This window comes from Pan paniscus, chromosome 5, assembly GCF_029289425.2.
Source record: "Pan paniscus chromosome 5, NHGRI_mPanPan1-v2.0_pri, whole genome shotgun sequence".
NCBI classification, from domain to species: domain Eukaryota; kingdom Metazoa; phylum Chordata; class Mammalia; order Primates; family Hominidae; genus Pan; species Pan paniscus.
In genome coordinates this window covers 174,112,760-174,130,705 of record NC_073254.2, presented here as the reverse complement: position 1 = coordinate 174,130,705, position 17,946 = coordinate 174,112,760, and the positions used below count along the sequence as shown (strand labels likewise).

General features: G+C 36.7%; 1 protein-coding gene across 5 annotated transcripts in view; it reads right to left on the bottom strand.

Moving 5' to 3' along the window:
- Positions 1–17,946, bottom strand: part of OPRM1 (opioid receptor mu 1) — a 142,339-nt gene that overhangs the window by 13,551 nt on the left and 110,842 nt on the right. For 3 of the 5 annotated variants that reach the window (XM_034963113.3, XM_063605524.1, XM_055114255.2), the window contains 2 exons: positions 15,944–16,296; positions 14,648–15,168 (listed from right to left, as the gene is read on the bottom strand). In XM_034963113.3, the coding sequence (XP_034819004.1) occupies positions 14,648–15,168; positions 15,944–16,296 (874 nt within the window). Of the gene's footprint in view, positions 1–12,517; positions 12,851–14,230; positions 14,312–14,647; positions 15,169–15,943; positions 16,297–17,946 lie in introns of those variants that run through there. The other 2 variants (XM_008963882.5, XM_057302614.1) reach the window with 2 other exon arrangements.

The following is a 17,946-nucleotide window of genomic DNA, read 5'->3' as shown; positions in this document are numbered from 1 at the left end:
TTAAAGGATTGTTTTAAGTAAGAAAAAAACTAAAGATTTAAAGAAGCTGTGGAAGGTTTATAAGGATTAATTGTAAGAGATTCTGTGTGTGAACATATCGGCTAAAAGGGGGTATTATTCCGTTTTTCCATAAATTAAACATTGGAATAAATCACAATAGTTTTTTCTTAGAGCACTGATCTGCTCTTACACAAAAAAATGTAAATGGTTATAAAAGGTTTATAAGAATCTTACCTTATGGTTAAACATTAAAATTGGGTAAATATGTCTATAAGGTTTTATTAAAACTTAGGTTTAGCATTAATAGTACATTAATGTAAAGGTGAAATTTGACTTATTTGGCATAAAAATCATAGAGGAAGTGTTATCAAATGTGAAATGGTGTTTTGCTTGCTTTAGACTATATTTGCATAAATGTGTTACTGGTATATGTTCCAAAGTTATGGGAAACTCCTATAATTCTAATATGACTTAGTGTATGTTATTTATAACTGTTGTGTAAAATTCTGTGTGCCACAGAAGTAAGCAAATTTCCTTATCAATTGTGGCTTTAATAGTGGCTGTCCTAAAACTTTTTGTCATCCACAGAAAATTGTTGTCTTGTTTTAATCCTCTTTAGAAGATGATTTATAATCAACTATAGAACTCTAACAGGTGTTCTTAAATGCAAGTTTCTGATAACTTTGGAAATTGTAACATTAGAATAGAGGAAACAACTTTCAGAACTCATGAAGACATGGAATGTTCATGAATGTCAAGCAAAACAGGAGTTAATTAAATTCAGTAAACCAATAGAAAACTAATCTTTTAAACTTTGCTTAGAACATTGCTGATCCTTTGTTTTGTTTTTCAGAGTCAAGAAAACTTTTCTTTTAAGTTATTTACAGCTTTTAACAGTTGAGTGTACTCCTATGAACAAAATTTGGAGCATATTTATTTCTGTCTACCTGATTTCTACAGAATTTGGAAACTAGTTGTGAGTATTCTTAACTTATGGTAGTATAGTTATTTGCATAGGCATAATAAGAATCTGTTTTCTTTTGTAACACAACACAATTGGAGAAATTGTTTATCTTGCCAAGGCTTTGACTGGAATGGTGTGTTTTCCTTTAAGGAATTAAACTTGACTTATAAAGCCAATAAAAGTCCCTTGGGGAACTGGCCTCATACCTTGCCTACACAGTCCCTGTTCAGGGTTTCTGACCTATGGTAAGTAAAGAACGTCATTTTCTGTCAGGTCCAGAAGACTGAAGTTATTTTGGGACCTCAAGAGGAAAGAAATTTACCCAACTTATAGGTATTTGAGGGTACAAACCCATGGCTGGGCTTGGCTTAAAAAGGTCTTACCTGAAATTCCTTCTGTGGAACAGCGTTCCATCAAAGCCAATTTAAAAAGAGCTTATGTGAAAAATAATTATTCTTGCTGCACTTTATACAAATAATCAGGCCATGTATAATAAAGCAAATCGGCCTTACCATGATTTGTCTTTAGTAAAAATGGGAAACTAGAGAAATATTATGTTTCAAAAACTATGGTACACTTGTTATTAAATTCTAGTCTCATTAGTTGTTTTTAAGCTTGTTTCTGCAATTTAGGCTAATCCTGCTTATTCCTGTAAACCAACCAGTGATGTCTGACTGCTGCTTAGAAGAAACAAGAGGGATGGGTAATGTAAAAATCTAAATCAGTATTCTAATTCTGGGCACATTACAATCAGCTAACAACCCCATATCAGCTTAGTTCCAACAGTTGTCCAGTTTATGAAAAGCGTTCTAATTTAGTTTACTTGGAATAACTTCATTTATTTTGCTTTACTCTTGTGGAGTATATTCCTATTATATTCTTTGTGTAGGAATACAGGACAAGCTGACTGAATGTTTTCTTTAACTAAACATTTATTAATCTTCCAGATATCATCTGTCGTTGAAACTCAAGAGTCACGAATGGCCCTCGCAATACTGATGCTTTCTGACTGAGCTTCTCTCTACCCTGAACACAAGAGCCCCTAATAGCTAGGCAGGAATATTGTCGCCCCTATTCAGCCTGAAGAAGTTACGGAAGATGGATCTTCATCTCTCTGCAACTCTTAGGATTAAGGGTTCTCTTACAAAAGGGAGGGGGGACATGTCAGAGGCATGAACCAGAACAACTCCATCTTGAATAGGAGCTGAGTAAAATGAGGCTGAAACCTATTGGGCTGCATTCCTAGACAGTGAAGGCATTCTAAGTCACAGGCTGAGATAAGAGGTCAGCACAAAATACAGGTCATAAAGACCTTGCTGATAAAACACGTTGCAGTAAAGGAGCCGGCCAAAACCCATCAAAACCAAAATGGCAACAAGAGTGACCTCTGGTTGTCCTCACTGCTACACTTTCACCAACACCATGACAATTTACAAATGCCATGGAAACATCAGGAAGTTACCCTATATGGTCTAAAAAGGGGAGGCATGAATAATCCATCCCTTGCTGAGCATATCATCAAGAAATAACCGTAAAAATGGGCCACCAGAAGCTCTCAGGGCTGCTCTATGGAGTAGCTATTCTTTTATTTCTTTACTTTCTTAATAAACTTGCTTTCACTTTGAAAAAAAAGTTTATAAACCTACCTCATTGTACCATTACCTAGATCATAACTAAACATAGTATAGTATTACAGAAATTAGTAAGAGCTTGTCAAATCTATTGTTAGAAACACAATTGGTATAGGGTTTACCTAATTTCCGGGCCCAGTAATGTTCTAAGAAAATAAAATTTATTTTGCCATAACTAATAATAACTTGCCTCTTAGAGGTTACTTGCTTTCTTTCTAAGTACTTTCAAAATACATTTTAATGATTTAATCCAGGTTCTAAAAACCATTTGTACAAAGCTAAATATTCTGTGGTTTTCAGTTGCTACAATATTCCCATTAAACTTGGGATTCTATTTCTTTACCTTCATTTTCCAGAAGTCCTTCCATTCTTATTTGCTTCGGAGATTATGATTTGTGTTTCATTGTAGTTTGTCCACAACTCCTCTTAATGTTTTAATATCGCCATGAGATTTGACCTCATTCAGAGCCTCCTGGGGTTCTCTAACAATATCTTCATCTTTATTGGCCTTTAATTTTTTTCTTAATAGTGTCTCAAGCTGAATGTCATTTTTTTTCTAAAAGAAGCTTGAAGTAATATAAGGGTTGAAGAATTGTGCCTTTCTCTTGTCTTCCATGAATATGGAGTCATTTTTTTTTTCTTTTTTTTTTTGCAACTGGTTAGTGGTGTAGAAGAAAGCTTTCCTTAGAGAAATTTTCAGAGGAGGATCAGACTAAAGTCAGGACACCTGGGGTTTGGTTCCAATTTTCTCAAGCATTGCTTTAAAAACATCACAACTAATTTGGACCTTAATGTTTCTCCAGCTATTGAACAAAATTAAACAGGTTAGATCAATGGTTCTTGACTGATTTCTGCTGCCTGCCTCCACTCCAGGAGACATTTGGCAATATCTGGAGGCATTTTGGCATCACAGTGGGAGATGGGTGGGTGCTACTGGCATTTAGTGTGTTGAGACAAAGGATGCTGCTGAACATCTTACAGTGCCCACAATGTCACTAGCGCCAAGGTTGAGAAGGCTTGGGTTAGTCAACTTTATGATCTCTTTTGGTACATTATTTCATTCCTTTTAAATGCTATTTACAAGAGATGAAATTCAGTTTTGAGGGAAAAGGAAAAGAAGATGAAAATAGTAAAGCCTCACCGGATGGCTTAGAGTAATAATATTAGCCAGTTGCCTGACACTTTGGATGGATAATCATACATCATGCTTACATCAAAGCTAAGTGGTAGTTACCACAGTTATTACCTTTCTTACAGATGAGGAAATGCAAGCAGAGAGTGTTAGAAACTTGCCCAAGAACATTCAGCCCATCAGTAGTATGATCTGAGGCCATTTACATTTTTAGGATTTTGGCTATCCTAGGATTTTTGGGAGGCCAAGGCAGGTGGATCACTTCAGCCCAGAAGTTTAAGACCAGGCTTGCAACACGGCAAAACCCTGTCTCTACAAAAAGTACAAAAATTAGCATGGTGTGATGGTGTGTGCCCGTAGTTTTAGCTACTCAGGAGGCTGAGGCGGGAGGATGGCTGGAGCCTGGGAAGTAGAGGCTGCAGGGAGCTGAGCTGGTGCCACGGCACTCCAGCTTGGACAGCAGAGCTAAATCCTGTCTCCAAAAAAATAAAACAAATAATTTTTTAGGATTTTATCTTGCATCTGCTGTTCTTATCTAATTGTAATGCTTCCCCTTAACCTGATGAAAATTTTAAAATTAAATTTACATATGTTTATGTAAAAATACAATTATCTGACTTTTTATTTACACAAATTTTCTTAAACTCTATTTGAAAACTAGGTGTTTGGAAAGATTTCACTATCATCTTTTACATTTAGTAAGAAAAAAGGTATACAATAAAAAAATACATTTCTGGCCTTCAATTTCTCCATTCGTAGGAAAAGGATGTTTGGATAAGATAGTCTGCAGTGTTCTTTTTCAGTTCCAGTGTTGGAAGAACTGTGAATATTTTGCATCTGCTTGACAAATCCAGTTACATTATTGAGATTTAGACGTTGATATTTACTATACTATAGCCATTTGAAAGTCTATTTGTCATATTGAACTTCTGAAGCAATCAGAAAGAAATTCAGTTATTATAGTATATGCAAGTCACACTGCAAGCCTTAGCTGAAGCATTTAAAAATTCTATGACAGAATTGTTCCTCCCATTTCCCTTCTATTTCCAAAGAGTAGCTCAAGGAGAGCGTTTTTAAAAGTTGATGGTTTGAATTTGAATGAGCCCATATTTAATGATACTTCAGGAATTTTGAATATAAGAACACCTTAGCTAATATAATAGAGAAGAAGGAAGAAGAGTAAGAGTGAGATATTCTTCTTAAGTCGACAAATTATGAAACGAGTTAAATAGATGATTGTATTGTCAAATGTCCAGTAGTCATATCTCATCCCACATCCACCTTTCACTGAATTTTCTGGTTGTCAACGTTTTAAAAAATATTTTGCTATTTGTTGATTAAGTTATTCTTATTTCTTAATATCATCTTTCATAGAATTTGCTTTTCTATTACATCTTAAAGGAATCCATTTCATCATAAGAAATCATTTACTTTTTACACTTCAAGGGACTTAGGTATAGAAAACTTGAATTTTATATATGTGTGTATATACATTTATATATAATATGTAAATATATATTAGGAATCCTGGATTATATATATATATTTATTTATATTTATAAAATCTCCTAAATATATCTTTTTTAACCTTTATAAATATTGGATAATGTGACAAAAGTAGAAAGAACCTAGGTAGGGGTTGCTAGATTTTGTAGATTTCTAGTATTCTTGGGATTTCTGGTGTCTGTATGGAAAACAGAATAGTAGATGGTAGCTGATTTCACACAAAAAATGTGCTCTATACATTAGCTCTTTTTCCTTCTTTCTTTCCCAAGAAATACTTCACTTTATACAGACAAATGGCTCACATTATTTTTCTATATATTCATTCTTAAACTGAGAGGGCCAATATTCAAATTGTGATGAAATTTTCAGCCTATATTTATTTGGTATCTGATAATGATATGGAGCCAATTTATCAGGCTATTTATTTCTTTGCATGTGTTTCTAATACGTTCAGATGTTATAGAAAGACAAGATGGTTAATTTCCTTTGATTCATACACAGTAAAGCAACAAGCACTACCTTAAATTCACACTTATCTCCCACCAGTTAGGGTTAATATTTATGGGTGTTTATTCCTTCAGCACACACCACTGGCAATGGGATGACTGGGCTTGCATGAGCTCTGTGACTTTTTGATATATATTATGATATATGCCATAATATGATAATATATAATATATTATGATATATATCATATGATAATATATATGTTATGATATATATCATAATATGATAATATATAATATGTTATGATATATATCATAATATGATAATATATGTTATGATATATAATCATAATATGATAATATATGTTATGATATATATCATAATATGATAATATATGTTATGATATATATCATAATATGATAATATATGTTATGATATATATCATAATATGATAATATATGTTATGATATATATCATAATATGATAATATATGTTATGATATATATCATAATATGATAATATATGTTATGATATATATCATAATATGATAATATATGTTATGATATATATCATAATATGATAATATATATGTTATGATATATATCATAATATGATTATATGATATGATATATCATGATATGATATATATTTGATATATATTATGAAAACTCCTCATGTTTTATGAAACTCTTCATGTTTATTATGAAAACTCTCCATGTTTTTAAAAACTACAGTTACAATTTAACATTTGAAATGAATCTTGTTTCTAGCCTCCCCTACCCACATCATATATATGTGTGTATATATATGTGTGTATATATGTGTATGATCTTTATTTAAGAGATTTTATTGCAGTAGAGTAGAAGTCATAGACGATATGGTTTCCTTCCTCCCTCCCTTCCTCCCTTCCTCTCTCCCTCCCTCTCTCTCTTTCCTCTTTCTCTCACTCTTTCCTTCCTCTTTCTTTTTCTTTCCTTCTTTCTTTCTCTTTCTCTCTTTCTTCCTCCCTCCCTCTTTCTTTCTTTCCTTTCTTTCTTTCTCTTTCTTTCCTTTCTTTCTTTCCTTTCTTTCTTTCTCTTTCTCTCTCTCTCGCTCTCTTTCTCTCCCTTCCTTCCTTCCTTCCTTCCTTCCTTCCTTCCTTCCTTCCTTCCTTCCTTTCGACAGACTCTCATTCTGTTGCCCAGCCTGGAGTGCGGTGGCACAATCACGGCTCATTGCAGCCTCAACTTCCCAGGCTCAATCAATTCTCCCACCTTAGCCTCCTCAGTAGCTAGACCTACAGGTGCATGCCACCGCGCCTGGCTTTTTTTGTTTGTTTGTTTTTTGCAGAGATCGACTTTCGTCAGGTTGCCCAGGCTGGTCTTGAACTCCTGGGCTCAAGCAATTCACCGGCCTCGGCCTCCCAAAATGCTGAGATTACAGATGAGAGCCACTGCACCTGGCCTGGCTCTAATTTTTTTTCTTCATCATGAAAAGTTCCTATTCATGTGAAACTCAGAAACTCTACTCTAAAAAGAAACAAATTCTGAGTGTGAAGGGAGAGGACTGATGAAATTGTGGCTTTGGATTCTTGATTTCCAGGGAAATAATAATTAGAAAAGGAAAATTATCAATAAGACAAATTTTGTTCTACACCCCACAGAAATTTCTATTTCTCATAATGTCCTCTCCAAATTAATTTTGCCATTTTTGTCAAATTTTAGCAATTTACAAATATTTATTTGCAACCTGCCAAAAGATATAGTGATCAGAATGACATCCAAAAGTTAACAGCTGGTTTGTGATAGGTCATATACATTCAAATATCCTTTCCTTTAGTGTGAAGGAGAAAATGCAAAAGCAAAAATAAATACTGTGAAACTGCATTTCAAAATCATAGAGGTAGAAGTAAAAATAAATGTGGTGTTGTTGAAAGTTAAAAGAGAAAAATATGCACCTTTTCATATTTAGCATCCAAAACTACATGAGGTAGAAAATAAAGATTGACATGTTCCAAAACACTAAATCTCAGTGAGAGTATTTTTACAAAAAATGGCTATAAAATAGCAATTCACCACTTAAGTTTAACCAAATAAGATGACATCTCATTTTGTTAGTTTTGAAAGGAAAAATACGTTGCTATGTTTTTCAGTTAGTTACATTAGTTAGAACAGTCAGGAAAAGAAGATATTGCACCATTTTAGTTAATCCAATCTTTAAAACTAAATTTCCCTAAATTTCTCAGGTCTGAGACCATGCTGAGAAGAGTGAAAAATAGACTGGAATATATCAGGGCACATTGATTAAAAGCCTGGGTTATAAGATGGAATTTAACTGGAGTCAATAGTTAGCCACTAATTAAAAATTTTTTTTTAATTTTTAAAAAAATTTTATAAATTTAGTAGAGACAAGGTCTTGCTATGTTGGCCAGGTTGGTCTTGAACATCTAGCCTCAAACAATCCTCCTGCCTTGGCCTCCCAAAGTGCTAGGATAACAGGCGTGAGCCACTGCACCCAACCCTCAGCCACTACTTTTTAACTATGACCTTGGGCAAGTTACTTCCTTAAACATTAGTTTCCTCAACTATAGAGTAGAGGTTACAATCCATATCTAATATGATTAAATAAGATATCCCATCCCAGACACAAAATGGTCAATATATGTTATTATGAATAGTCTAAAAGCCAAATTTTTCTAGGGATAAACACATTTTTAACTAAACAACATTTTCTCTCACATATCACAATAATTTATAGAAACACATACTAATTTCTTCTGCTATGCATGAAATATTAATTTTAAACCTACATTTACTCTAATTCCATACATGCAAAAAGAGACACGCCTATATCACACGCACACACACACACACACACACACAGAACCATTTTCTTTTTAAACTATAGAACTGAAAGAATAGCCATTTTGATTTCATTCACAAAATAAGCATTAATGTTGTCCACTGCTGTAATTTTGTGAGCTGTTCTCATTTGAGTTTTTTTTCCCATTGAATTGAAACAATTTCTTTCCCAAATTAACTCTCCACAGATGTCTTGTAAAAAAAACTGAGATCAACTTTTGAGAGTGATGTATTTTATTTTAAAAGTAGGCTTCTGCTTTTAGTTTAGCTGGGGATAATATAGTTCACAGTTAAACCAAATACAGAGCATCTCCTAACTTCTTGACCCGCTATTTTGATTAAAATGTCAAGAAAGTGCTTTAATAATAGTAATTAGAGGGTTTAGGACTGGACTTGCCATATTAATGGAAAGGAATTAGCAGGACATGCCACGACGTTCACTTTATCACTATTATATTGCTTTTTCCTGTAAGACCCACGGGTAGATATGTCAGAATATTAAGGCTTTTTCCAAGGATAATTACATTATTTCACAAAACACATAACTCATTTGGTGAAAACATTCATGTCAATCAGCTTGACTGAAATGGCTAGGCAGGTTAGACAAAACAGTAAATGTGCTACTTTGGAGATGAAGGTACAGTTTAAATAAGAGATTTCAGTTTATTGTTTTATTTAAAAGGCAGATTCTTGGACCCTCACATAACAAACTATAATTTATTAGAGCAGTTCTTAAGAACTTACATTTTCTGGAGCTCATAGTAAATGTTGAGAATCTGGCTGAGACCATGTGATAATAATTGAGTGCAAAGTAGCATTGTGTAGGAAAGCAGAGAAAAGCTGTGGAGTAATATTCGAAGCCCTGGGTGCTTGTCTGGATTCTACCTCTTCCTGGCTGTTTGATCTTATATAATGATTTAACTTCCCTGAGCATTTTCTTACATTTACCCATCAGAGTTGTTATAGGAAGCAGATGTGATAATGCCCATAAAAGCACTTTTGAATCTGTACATTGCCATATAAATGTAAGGCAGCATTATTATTATAGTGGTTGTGGTGCAAAAATAATTGCGGTTTTTGCCATTGAAAGTAATGGCAAAACCCGCAATTACTTTTGCGCCAAACTCTACCGTTTCAGTGATAATTCAACTGATGTAACAGTGTTGCTTTTTTCCCCATATAATGCTAAACAATTTCAATAATCACCTACGTGTCAAGATATAAAATGCGTTAGAGGCCAGACACAGGGGCTCACGTCTGGAATCTCAGCACTTTGGGAGGCTGAGGTGGGCGGATCACTTGGGGTCAAGAGTTTGAGGCCAGCCTGACCAACAAGGTGAAACCCCATCTCCACTAAAAATAATACAAAAATTAGCTGGGTGTGGTGGTGCATGCCTGTAATCCCAGCTACTGGGGAGGCTGAGGCAGGAGAATCGTTTGAACCAGGAGGAAGAGGTTGCAATGAGCTGAGATCGCACCACTGCACTCCAGCCTGGGCGACAGAGTAATTCCATTTCAAAATAAAAATCAAAAAACAAACAAACAACAACAATAAAAACAAAAAGAAAATGCATTAGATAATATGATTCGGGTGGAAACCAAGTGGGCAAGGCAGGTTAGCAGTGGCCAACAGTTCAGGTTTGAGTTGAACCTGAAGTGATCGAAATAAACAAGGGAAGGGTTTGAAAGCAAAGTGGAGTTCAATAGGACAACAGCAGTGTAGGGCGTGTGTGGAGAAATTAAATTGCACTGAGAGCAGATGGAAAATGAATGCCTATGCCTTAGTCTACCTAATAAAGATCTAAAAGTCATAAAGACGGCAAGCTGAACATAAATCAGGCACAGAGGCTACAGCTGGAGCAGTAGGCTGAGCCCAGGCATGCACAAAAAAAACACGAGACCATCTTTTTTGTTTTTTCATATTCAGCTAGGGAAAGACCTCTTTAGGGCACTGAATCAATCTCTTGGTCTCCTTATCAAAAGCACTCGTTAGAAATAAAATTAGAAAACAACCATGAATGTAACCGATTTTTTTGAAAAGTATAAATAACATTGGATCAGAGTAACAAAGGCTGAGGAGGAGAAAAGGAAGAAGGCCTATTTTGAATATTTTCCCATTACTGACGGTAAGAGGGTTAGGGTACATAGTCATTTAGGTTGTTCGTCAGTTGCATGATGAAGGGGTCATGCCTGCCACATCTCCTGAAATATCCTCAGCCCTCTCATCATTTATTCAACAGACATGAATCTGTCCAATGCTTTGGATGTTTTGGAAGTACTTTCTTTCTTTCTTTCTTTTTTTTTTTTTTGAGATGGAGTTTCGTTCTTGTTGCCCAGGCTGGAGTGCAATGGCACAATCTGGGCTCACTGCAACCTCTGCCTCCCAGGTTCAAGCGATTCTCCTGTCTCAGCCTCCCAAATAGCTGGAATTACAGGTATGTGCCACCATACCTGGCTAATTTTGTATTTTTAGTAGAGACGGGGTTTCACCATGTTGACCAGGCTGGTCTCGAACTCCTGACCCCAGGTGATCCACCAGCCTTGGCCTCCCAAAGTGCTGGGATTACAGGCATGAGCTACTGTGCCTGGCCAGAAGTACTTTCTTTTTAATGTGCTAGACTCTGGCTTGGAAGAGCAAGACAGACATGGCTCCTGTCCTCAGGAAGTAATGGCTTCCCTGTCTCATGCAGCATGTCCTTACTACGGATTGTTAGCAGAAGTGGTCATAATTGTTTGCTCCCTATATCCCCACCCTTTTGCAATGTGACTGCAGATCCTATCAGCAAGAGATGGAGTCTAATTTCTCACCCTTTGAATCTAGGTTGGCAGGATGACTTTATTTGATCTATAAAACCACAGAGATGACCGCATGCCAGTTCCTACTCTATGCCAAAAGACGCTTTCCTCTTTTCTCTCTCTCTTTCTCTCTCTCGGAATCTGTGACCACCGTGAGAACAAGGCTGGGGTAACATGCTAGATGGTAAGAGTCCATGTGAAGCTAGTCATTCTTGCTGAGGCCATGTAGATCAGCTAGCTGACCACCTGCCCATCGGGCAGCTGCCCTCCGAGCAAGCCCAGCCAATATGGAAGAACGGTCCAGCCAAGCCCAGCTCCAATGGCTGTTCTACAGAATTGTAAACTAAATAAATGGTTGCTTCTAGCCACTACATTTTGGAATGATTTGTAATGTAGCAAAAGCTGACTGAGCAGCTCTTAACTGTGTAAGTATGACTCTAAGCTTATTTTGGGCACAGAATTTTCTCATTGGCTTATCAAATTACCTTGATAACTGCCAAATCGCCACTCCACTTTGCGCTGTATGGAAATTGCCTCAGTGGACAGTTGTCAGAATACAGACACCCTGGGAAGGTTTGATATTGGATCTCTGATCTGCAGAATATGAAGTTGACTAATGTGCTTGAAATGTGACATATAGAGTATAATATATTCCTCAAAGAAAGTACAAATACATAAGGCAGAACATAAACATCCACAACCAATATAAACTTCAAACAAGTAGTTGAAAAGTTAAATGCAAATCCTATTAGCTTTGTTTTCCAACATGATGGGTCATGATGTGAAACAACGACCAAACACCTGTTTGTCACATTCTGGATTTGTACAACTAATTTAACATGTCCTATAGACACAGCCATCAAGTCTCCAATTTCTCCTTCAAGTCATTTTATTATGTCGATATATTATTGAAAGTATCACTAGCAGCTTATGTATTGTTACAGTTGTCTGGTTGTAACTGCTTTAATTCTAATGATGACACATCAGTGGAGATTAGCCAAAGGGAGCTTTGATTTATCTTAATTTTTAAATACGTCAGAGCATCTTTCCCTCTTTTCCTGGCAGCCTCTCTTCTGTGTCCAGTTCTCTCAGTTGGGCATTTTGGGACAGCAGCCAATTCCAGGGCTAATGTGTTTCTGCTGTTATCTTACACTGATACTGCTTCATAGAGGCAGCGATGAAGATAAGGCCTAATTGGATGTATTTTTTAAGCAAACCTTTTAGTTACTTGGAACAGAACTCCTCCAATTAGCTTCTTTTCTCTTCTATCTGGCTGTACAATAGCCGTACTGATGTGAAAATGCCGAATTTGGAAGGGAGTCAAGGGCAGTGTCAGGCAACTGAAAAATAATCATGCTTAACTCAGGAGAAATGCTCCACCAGACGGGCTGGGAGCAGTATTTCCACGAAGGCAGGACGAGTGAAGGATAGCTGGGAGGTCATATGTGACAAGAGGTCCTTGCAGTGGTCCAGGGTACACAATCAAGCAGCCATGCTCTAGAGCCCAGCAAGACAGGGAAGGTATAGGTAGGCACTAAAGGAGAAAGAGTCAGTACTTTATAATGGCCATTATTTTGCTCCAATGGAAATATTTTACTTCAAAGCAAAATATTTTATCCTTAGCTGAGGACTAGGCATTTTAAGTTGCAATCTTTAACATGTTATCCCCAGGTTGGTGAAAGTCTATTTAAATCCCTGCCCTTTTAAAGTTACTTACAAGATTCTAGCAGCCACTGAATAGGAGGGCTGCTTAGCATTAGGTTGGTGCAAAAGTAATCGCTGTTTTTGCAATTACTTTTTAAAAGTAGCTCCTAGTAAAAGGAGTAGGTTTAGCAGTCTTGATGTGGAAAAAAACATAGAGAAAAGAAGCAGAGTCAAAACCATTTCTTTCTGGCATTCATTTCTGAAATGGAATTAGAAGTGAGACATAATAAGTTAATTTCCCTTTGGCTGGAAGTGGGTCTGCCATCATTACCTCATGCTCTCCAGGGGGTGTGAGTTCCTGTGTTCCTTTGAGCATCACTGAATACCAGGGGTATGAGGATTAATGTCGCCCATGACGGATGTATCTGGGCCATATTACATTAGTCCTCTGGTCAATTAGAAAGGTTGAGCCTGGGCTGGGCTGGATGGCAGAGTGGGGTAAAGAGGGGACAGTGAGAGACAGGGTGTGGTCAAGAGACAGCAGGAGGAAGCCACTGCACCCTGTGGTGGCAAAGGCCTCCCCTAGCTCCTCAATCATTTGACTTGCTATTCATTTCTCCGGAGCCATCTGTCCTCACAGTCCTGACGCCTGACTCTAGGAACTTTAGCCAAGATTCTGACTCCTGCCTTTACTTCATAGGAAGTTTGAATTTGAATTCACTGTTAAAAAAATTATACAGGCTGTGATTTTTGGATGCTGGCATCATTATTTAAAATTTACTTACTTAGATTAATATTAAAAATTAAGCCATGTATTTGATTGATTTTACAGGTCAGAGGTCAAATTTAGCCAACCAGTGGCTTAACCAAGTAATACTAACTTGGAGACAGCCTTTTCTCTTTCCTCTTTGTTGATTTCCCATATGATTATAATATTGTGTATAAGTCTTGAATTTTCTGTGTAGGTCTGGGCACAGAAATACACCTTCCAAAAGCTAGTCGCTATTCACCCTATTATCTCCAACAAGCATGAGGTCTGTTAAAAATTGTTTAATCTAATAAAATTTATTAGATTAATATTCACATATTAATAATATATTATTCAGTCTAATATGTTTGATATTTGTGCTAGAGTTCAGGTAGCAAACCAATAGCTTAAGAAAAGTTAGGGATGGTCATTTTTTAATCTTTTCTCCTTTTCCATGATGCTAATTTTCTGTGAATATCTTGCATCCATGACCACAGTGGGCAAGGCACTCACCCTCTCTCTTTAATCACAGAACCAGAGCAAGACTGGCTTTTGAGAAATAAGAGGGGTATTGCAGCGACATCTATGAATTATATAATAATTCTGGGGAAAATGAAAAGGATTCTAGATCAGAATTATTTCTACAATGTGCTAAAGTCATAAATTTTGCATAGAAGTAGAGGCCATAAAAATAGTTATTTTGAATAGTTTCACGGATTTCTCATTGGTGTATCTTTATACCTAAATGAATATGTACAGTCAAATATAAAGAACACAGTTTATATAACAAACCTCTTCTCTAACACTAGAACCACAATTTGCTTCCCCTCTTCCCTCCATTCTCATCCTCTATAGTGGATTAAACTCCTAGTTTAGCACAAAGCCTTATAATTTTTATGTCATCCCCAGTAGATACACCTAATTCTAGAGACTGCGTACCTGATGATTAGTTCTATCCACCGTATTGGCCGTGGAGGGGTGGTCTCTAGTGTTCTGACGAATTCGAGTGGAGTTTTGTTGCTCAATGTTGGAAGAGGTTGGGATACAGAACTCTCTGAAGCATCGTTTGAAGTTTTCATCCAGAAATGCATAAAGGACTGGGTTGAGGCAGCTGTTTGTGTAACCTAGAGCAATGCAGAAGTGCCAGGAAACAGTCTGGAACGTAGTTTCTGGGATTGTAACCAAGGCTTTAATGATGACATAAATGTGAATGGGAGTCCAGCAGACGATGAACACAGCCACCACCACCAGCACCATCCTGGTGATCCTTCGAAGATTCCTGTCCTTTTCTTTGGAGCCAGAGAGCATGCGGACACTCTTGAGGCGCAAGATCATCAGTCCATAGCACACGGTAATGATGAGCACGGGCATGATGAAGGCGAAGATGAAAACACAGATCTTCAGCAGGTTTTCCCAGTACCAGGTTGGATGAGAGAATGTTAGTGTACAATCTATGGAACCTAGAAGAAAGGAATTTAAAGGAAAAATTAGCAGCAACATTTAATTATGTCATAAGGTGTTAATACTGCCATTTTACTCATTCATTTTTAGACTTGACCAGAGCTAACTTAAGGCTATAAAGAAATTGTGGAAGAAACTCAGTTGTTTGTTACTTTTCAAAGAAAGTTTTACTTCTAATGTTTTTTTTGTTTTTTTCTAAATTTCCCATTTTGCCGTCCACTTCGATCACATTAAGCTTTCGTTCAGGGAACAAAAATGAACCTCTCAATATGAGCTAGATCCTCCATGAGGTCTATATTGATATAAAAAATGTAATAATTGTCCAAAATCTCTAGGCGGCTCCAGGTAATGGATATTTTCACTTCATTTTTTGATGGATTGTTCAATATTCTGATATTAGGTGTAGAAAGATAAATTTGCCATGTAGTCAGCCACTTGAAAATTTTAAACAAGCCTCAGCATAATACTCTTTGGGTTTAAGCTCCAATTACTCTTGGGAGAGCTATGTTCTAATTTACACACCATTTTTATGAAGTAAATACAGAGAAATCAGAAATAAATAGATTACATTCTCTTTAAAGGATTTAATAGGCCTAAAATTATGAGGAAAATTCCTATTTTTAAGTATTCAAAGGCTTTTTTTGCTAGAAAGAATAATTAAAATTACAATGTGACTGAGACAATGGGGCACTCCATAAATACTGCTTTGCTTATGACATCACCAACATATCAGGCTGTGAACCCTCCATCCCTCAGGCTGGTAACATCACTCACCATGCCTGTATTTTGTTGTAGCCATGAACATTACAGGAAGACCAATGGCTGAAGAGAGGATCCAGTTGCAGACATTGATAATTTTGGCATTTCGGGGAGTACGGAAATCTAAGGCCTTGACAGGGTGGCAGACTGCAATGTATCGATCAACACTCATGGTGCAGAGGGTGAATATGCTGGTGAACATGTTATAGTAATCTATGGAGATCACTATCTTGCAAAGGATGGTTCCAAATGGCCATGTTCCCATTAGGTAATTCACACTCTGGAAGGGCAGGGTACTGGTGGCTAAGGCATCTGCCAGAGCAAGGTTGAAAATGTAGATGTTGGTGGCAGTCTTCATTTTGGTGTATCTAGGAGATAAAGGAAGAAGAGTGACAGTCAGTAAAAGACACTAGTGTAAAATATAGGTAAGCTTCCAATAATAAATTTGCATGAATTAGTAGAAAGCTTTTCTGAGATTAGATATAGAATTGTTTTCCAGTATCAGCTTGGCTATTTACAATGATGTCAATGATGTACCTATTGGCTAAATAGCTGCAATAATAGCAACGATGCTGCTTTGTTGAGTTTCTTCTTTTTTTTTTTTTTTTTTTTAGATAGGATCTTGCCCTGTTACCCAGGCTGGAGTGTAATGGTATGAACAGAGCTCACTACAGCTTCAACCTCCTGGGCTCAAGAGATCCTCTTGCCTCACCTCCTGAGTAACTGGGATCACAGGTGCATGCCACCATACCCTGTTAATTTTAAAAAACTTTTGTAGGGACAGGGTCTTGACATGTTGCTTAGGGTGGTCTTGAACTCTTGGGCTCAAGCAGTCCTCCCTCCTCGGCCTCCCAAAGTGTTTGTGTTACAGGCATGAGCCACCACACGCAGTGAGGGTTTTAATTTTTTAATGTAATATGTCAGTCATTGTGATAGGTCTAATAGAAAGAGGGAGATTCCAGTCAAGTAGTAGGGGCAGAGACTGGATAATAATTCTAAATATAAAAGAGAAAATTTTAGCTATATAAATATAGTTAAAATTATCAAGAAGTATAATTGTGCAAGTGCCTATAGGTATGTACACAAACACATGCACATACAAACACACAGGCAATTATGGGGCACAGAGATGAGGCATCTCACAGAGCATAAGGCAAAGGGAATAGTAGGAGTAAGATGTGGAAGGCATCCTGGAAGTGCAAGTTTAATCTCAAAGTACAAGCAGGATGATTGAGTTAGACACTTGGTACGAGCAGCTCATTCTAGACAGAGAGGTAACAGAGAGAACCCCAACAAAGAGGTAGAGTTGGAATGGCCTGATGTGTGTGTCAAGCACATTCTACCAGGGAATGGCAAGGGATCTGACCGGGGAAGAAGAGACGCCAGTATGTGAAGAACTTGTATGCCATGGTAAGATTAGACTCTATCCAATCCAAGATGAGGAACCCAAGTGTGTTTGCTTTGTTTTTATTTTTTAATACTTTATTGAGGTGGAATTGACCTATAATAAATAACACATAATTAAAGTGTACAATTTGATAAGCTTTGGTACATGTGTACACCTATGAAACCACCACCATAATTAAGATCAGAGATTGGCAAACTATGGTGTGTAGACCCAATTGGACCGCTGCCTGTTTTTATAAATAGTTTTATTGGAACACAGATACACCTATTTAAAAACCCATAAGTGTTTTGATGCTACAATGGCAGAGTTCAATAATTGCAACAGAGATCAGATGACATGCAAAGCCTAAGTTATTTACTATCTTGCACTTTACAGAAAAAAATGTCAACCTCTGATGAAGATAATGACATCAATTGCTCCCAAAAGTGTCTTTGTGTAGCTCTTTAATCTTTCCTGTTTGCCCCTCCCTGTCCTCATATCCAACCCTCACTATTCCTCAGGCAATTGCTGATCTTGGTTTGCTTTCTGTTCTTACAGATTAGTTTGCATTTCCTAGAAGATGCAAATAGAATCATTCAGTATGTACTCTTTTTTTGTGCTGCTTCTTTCA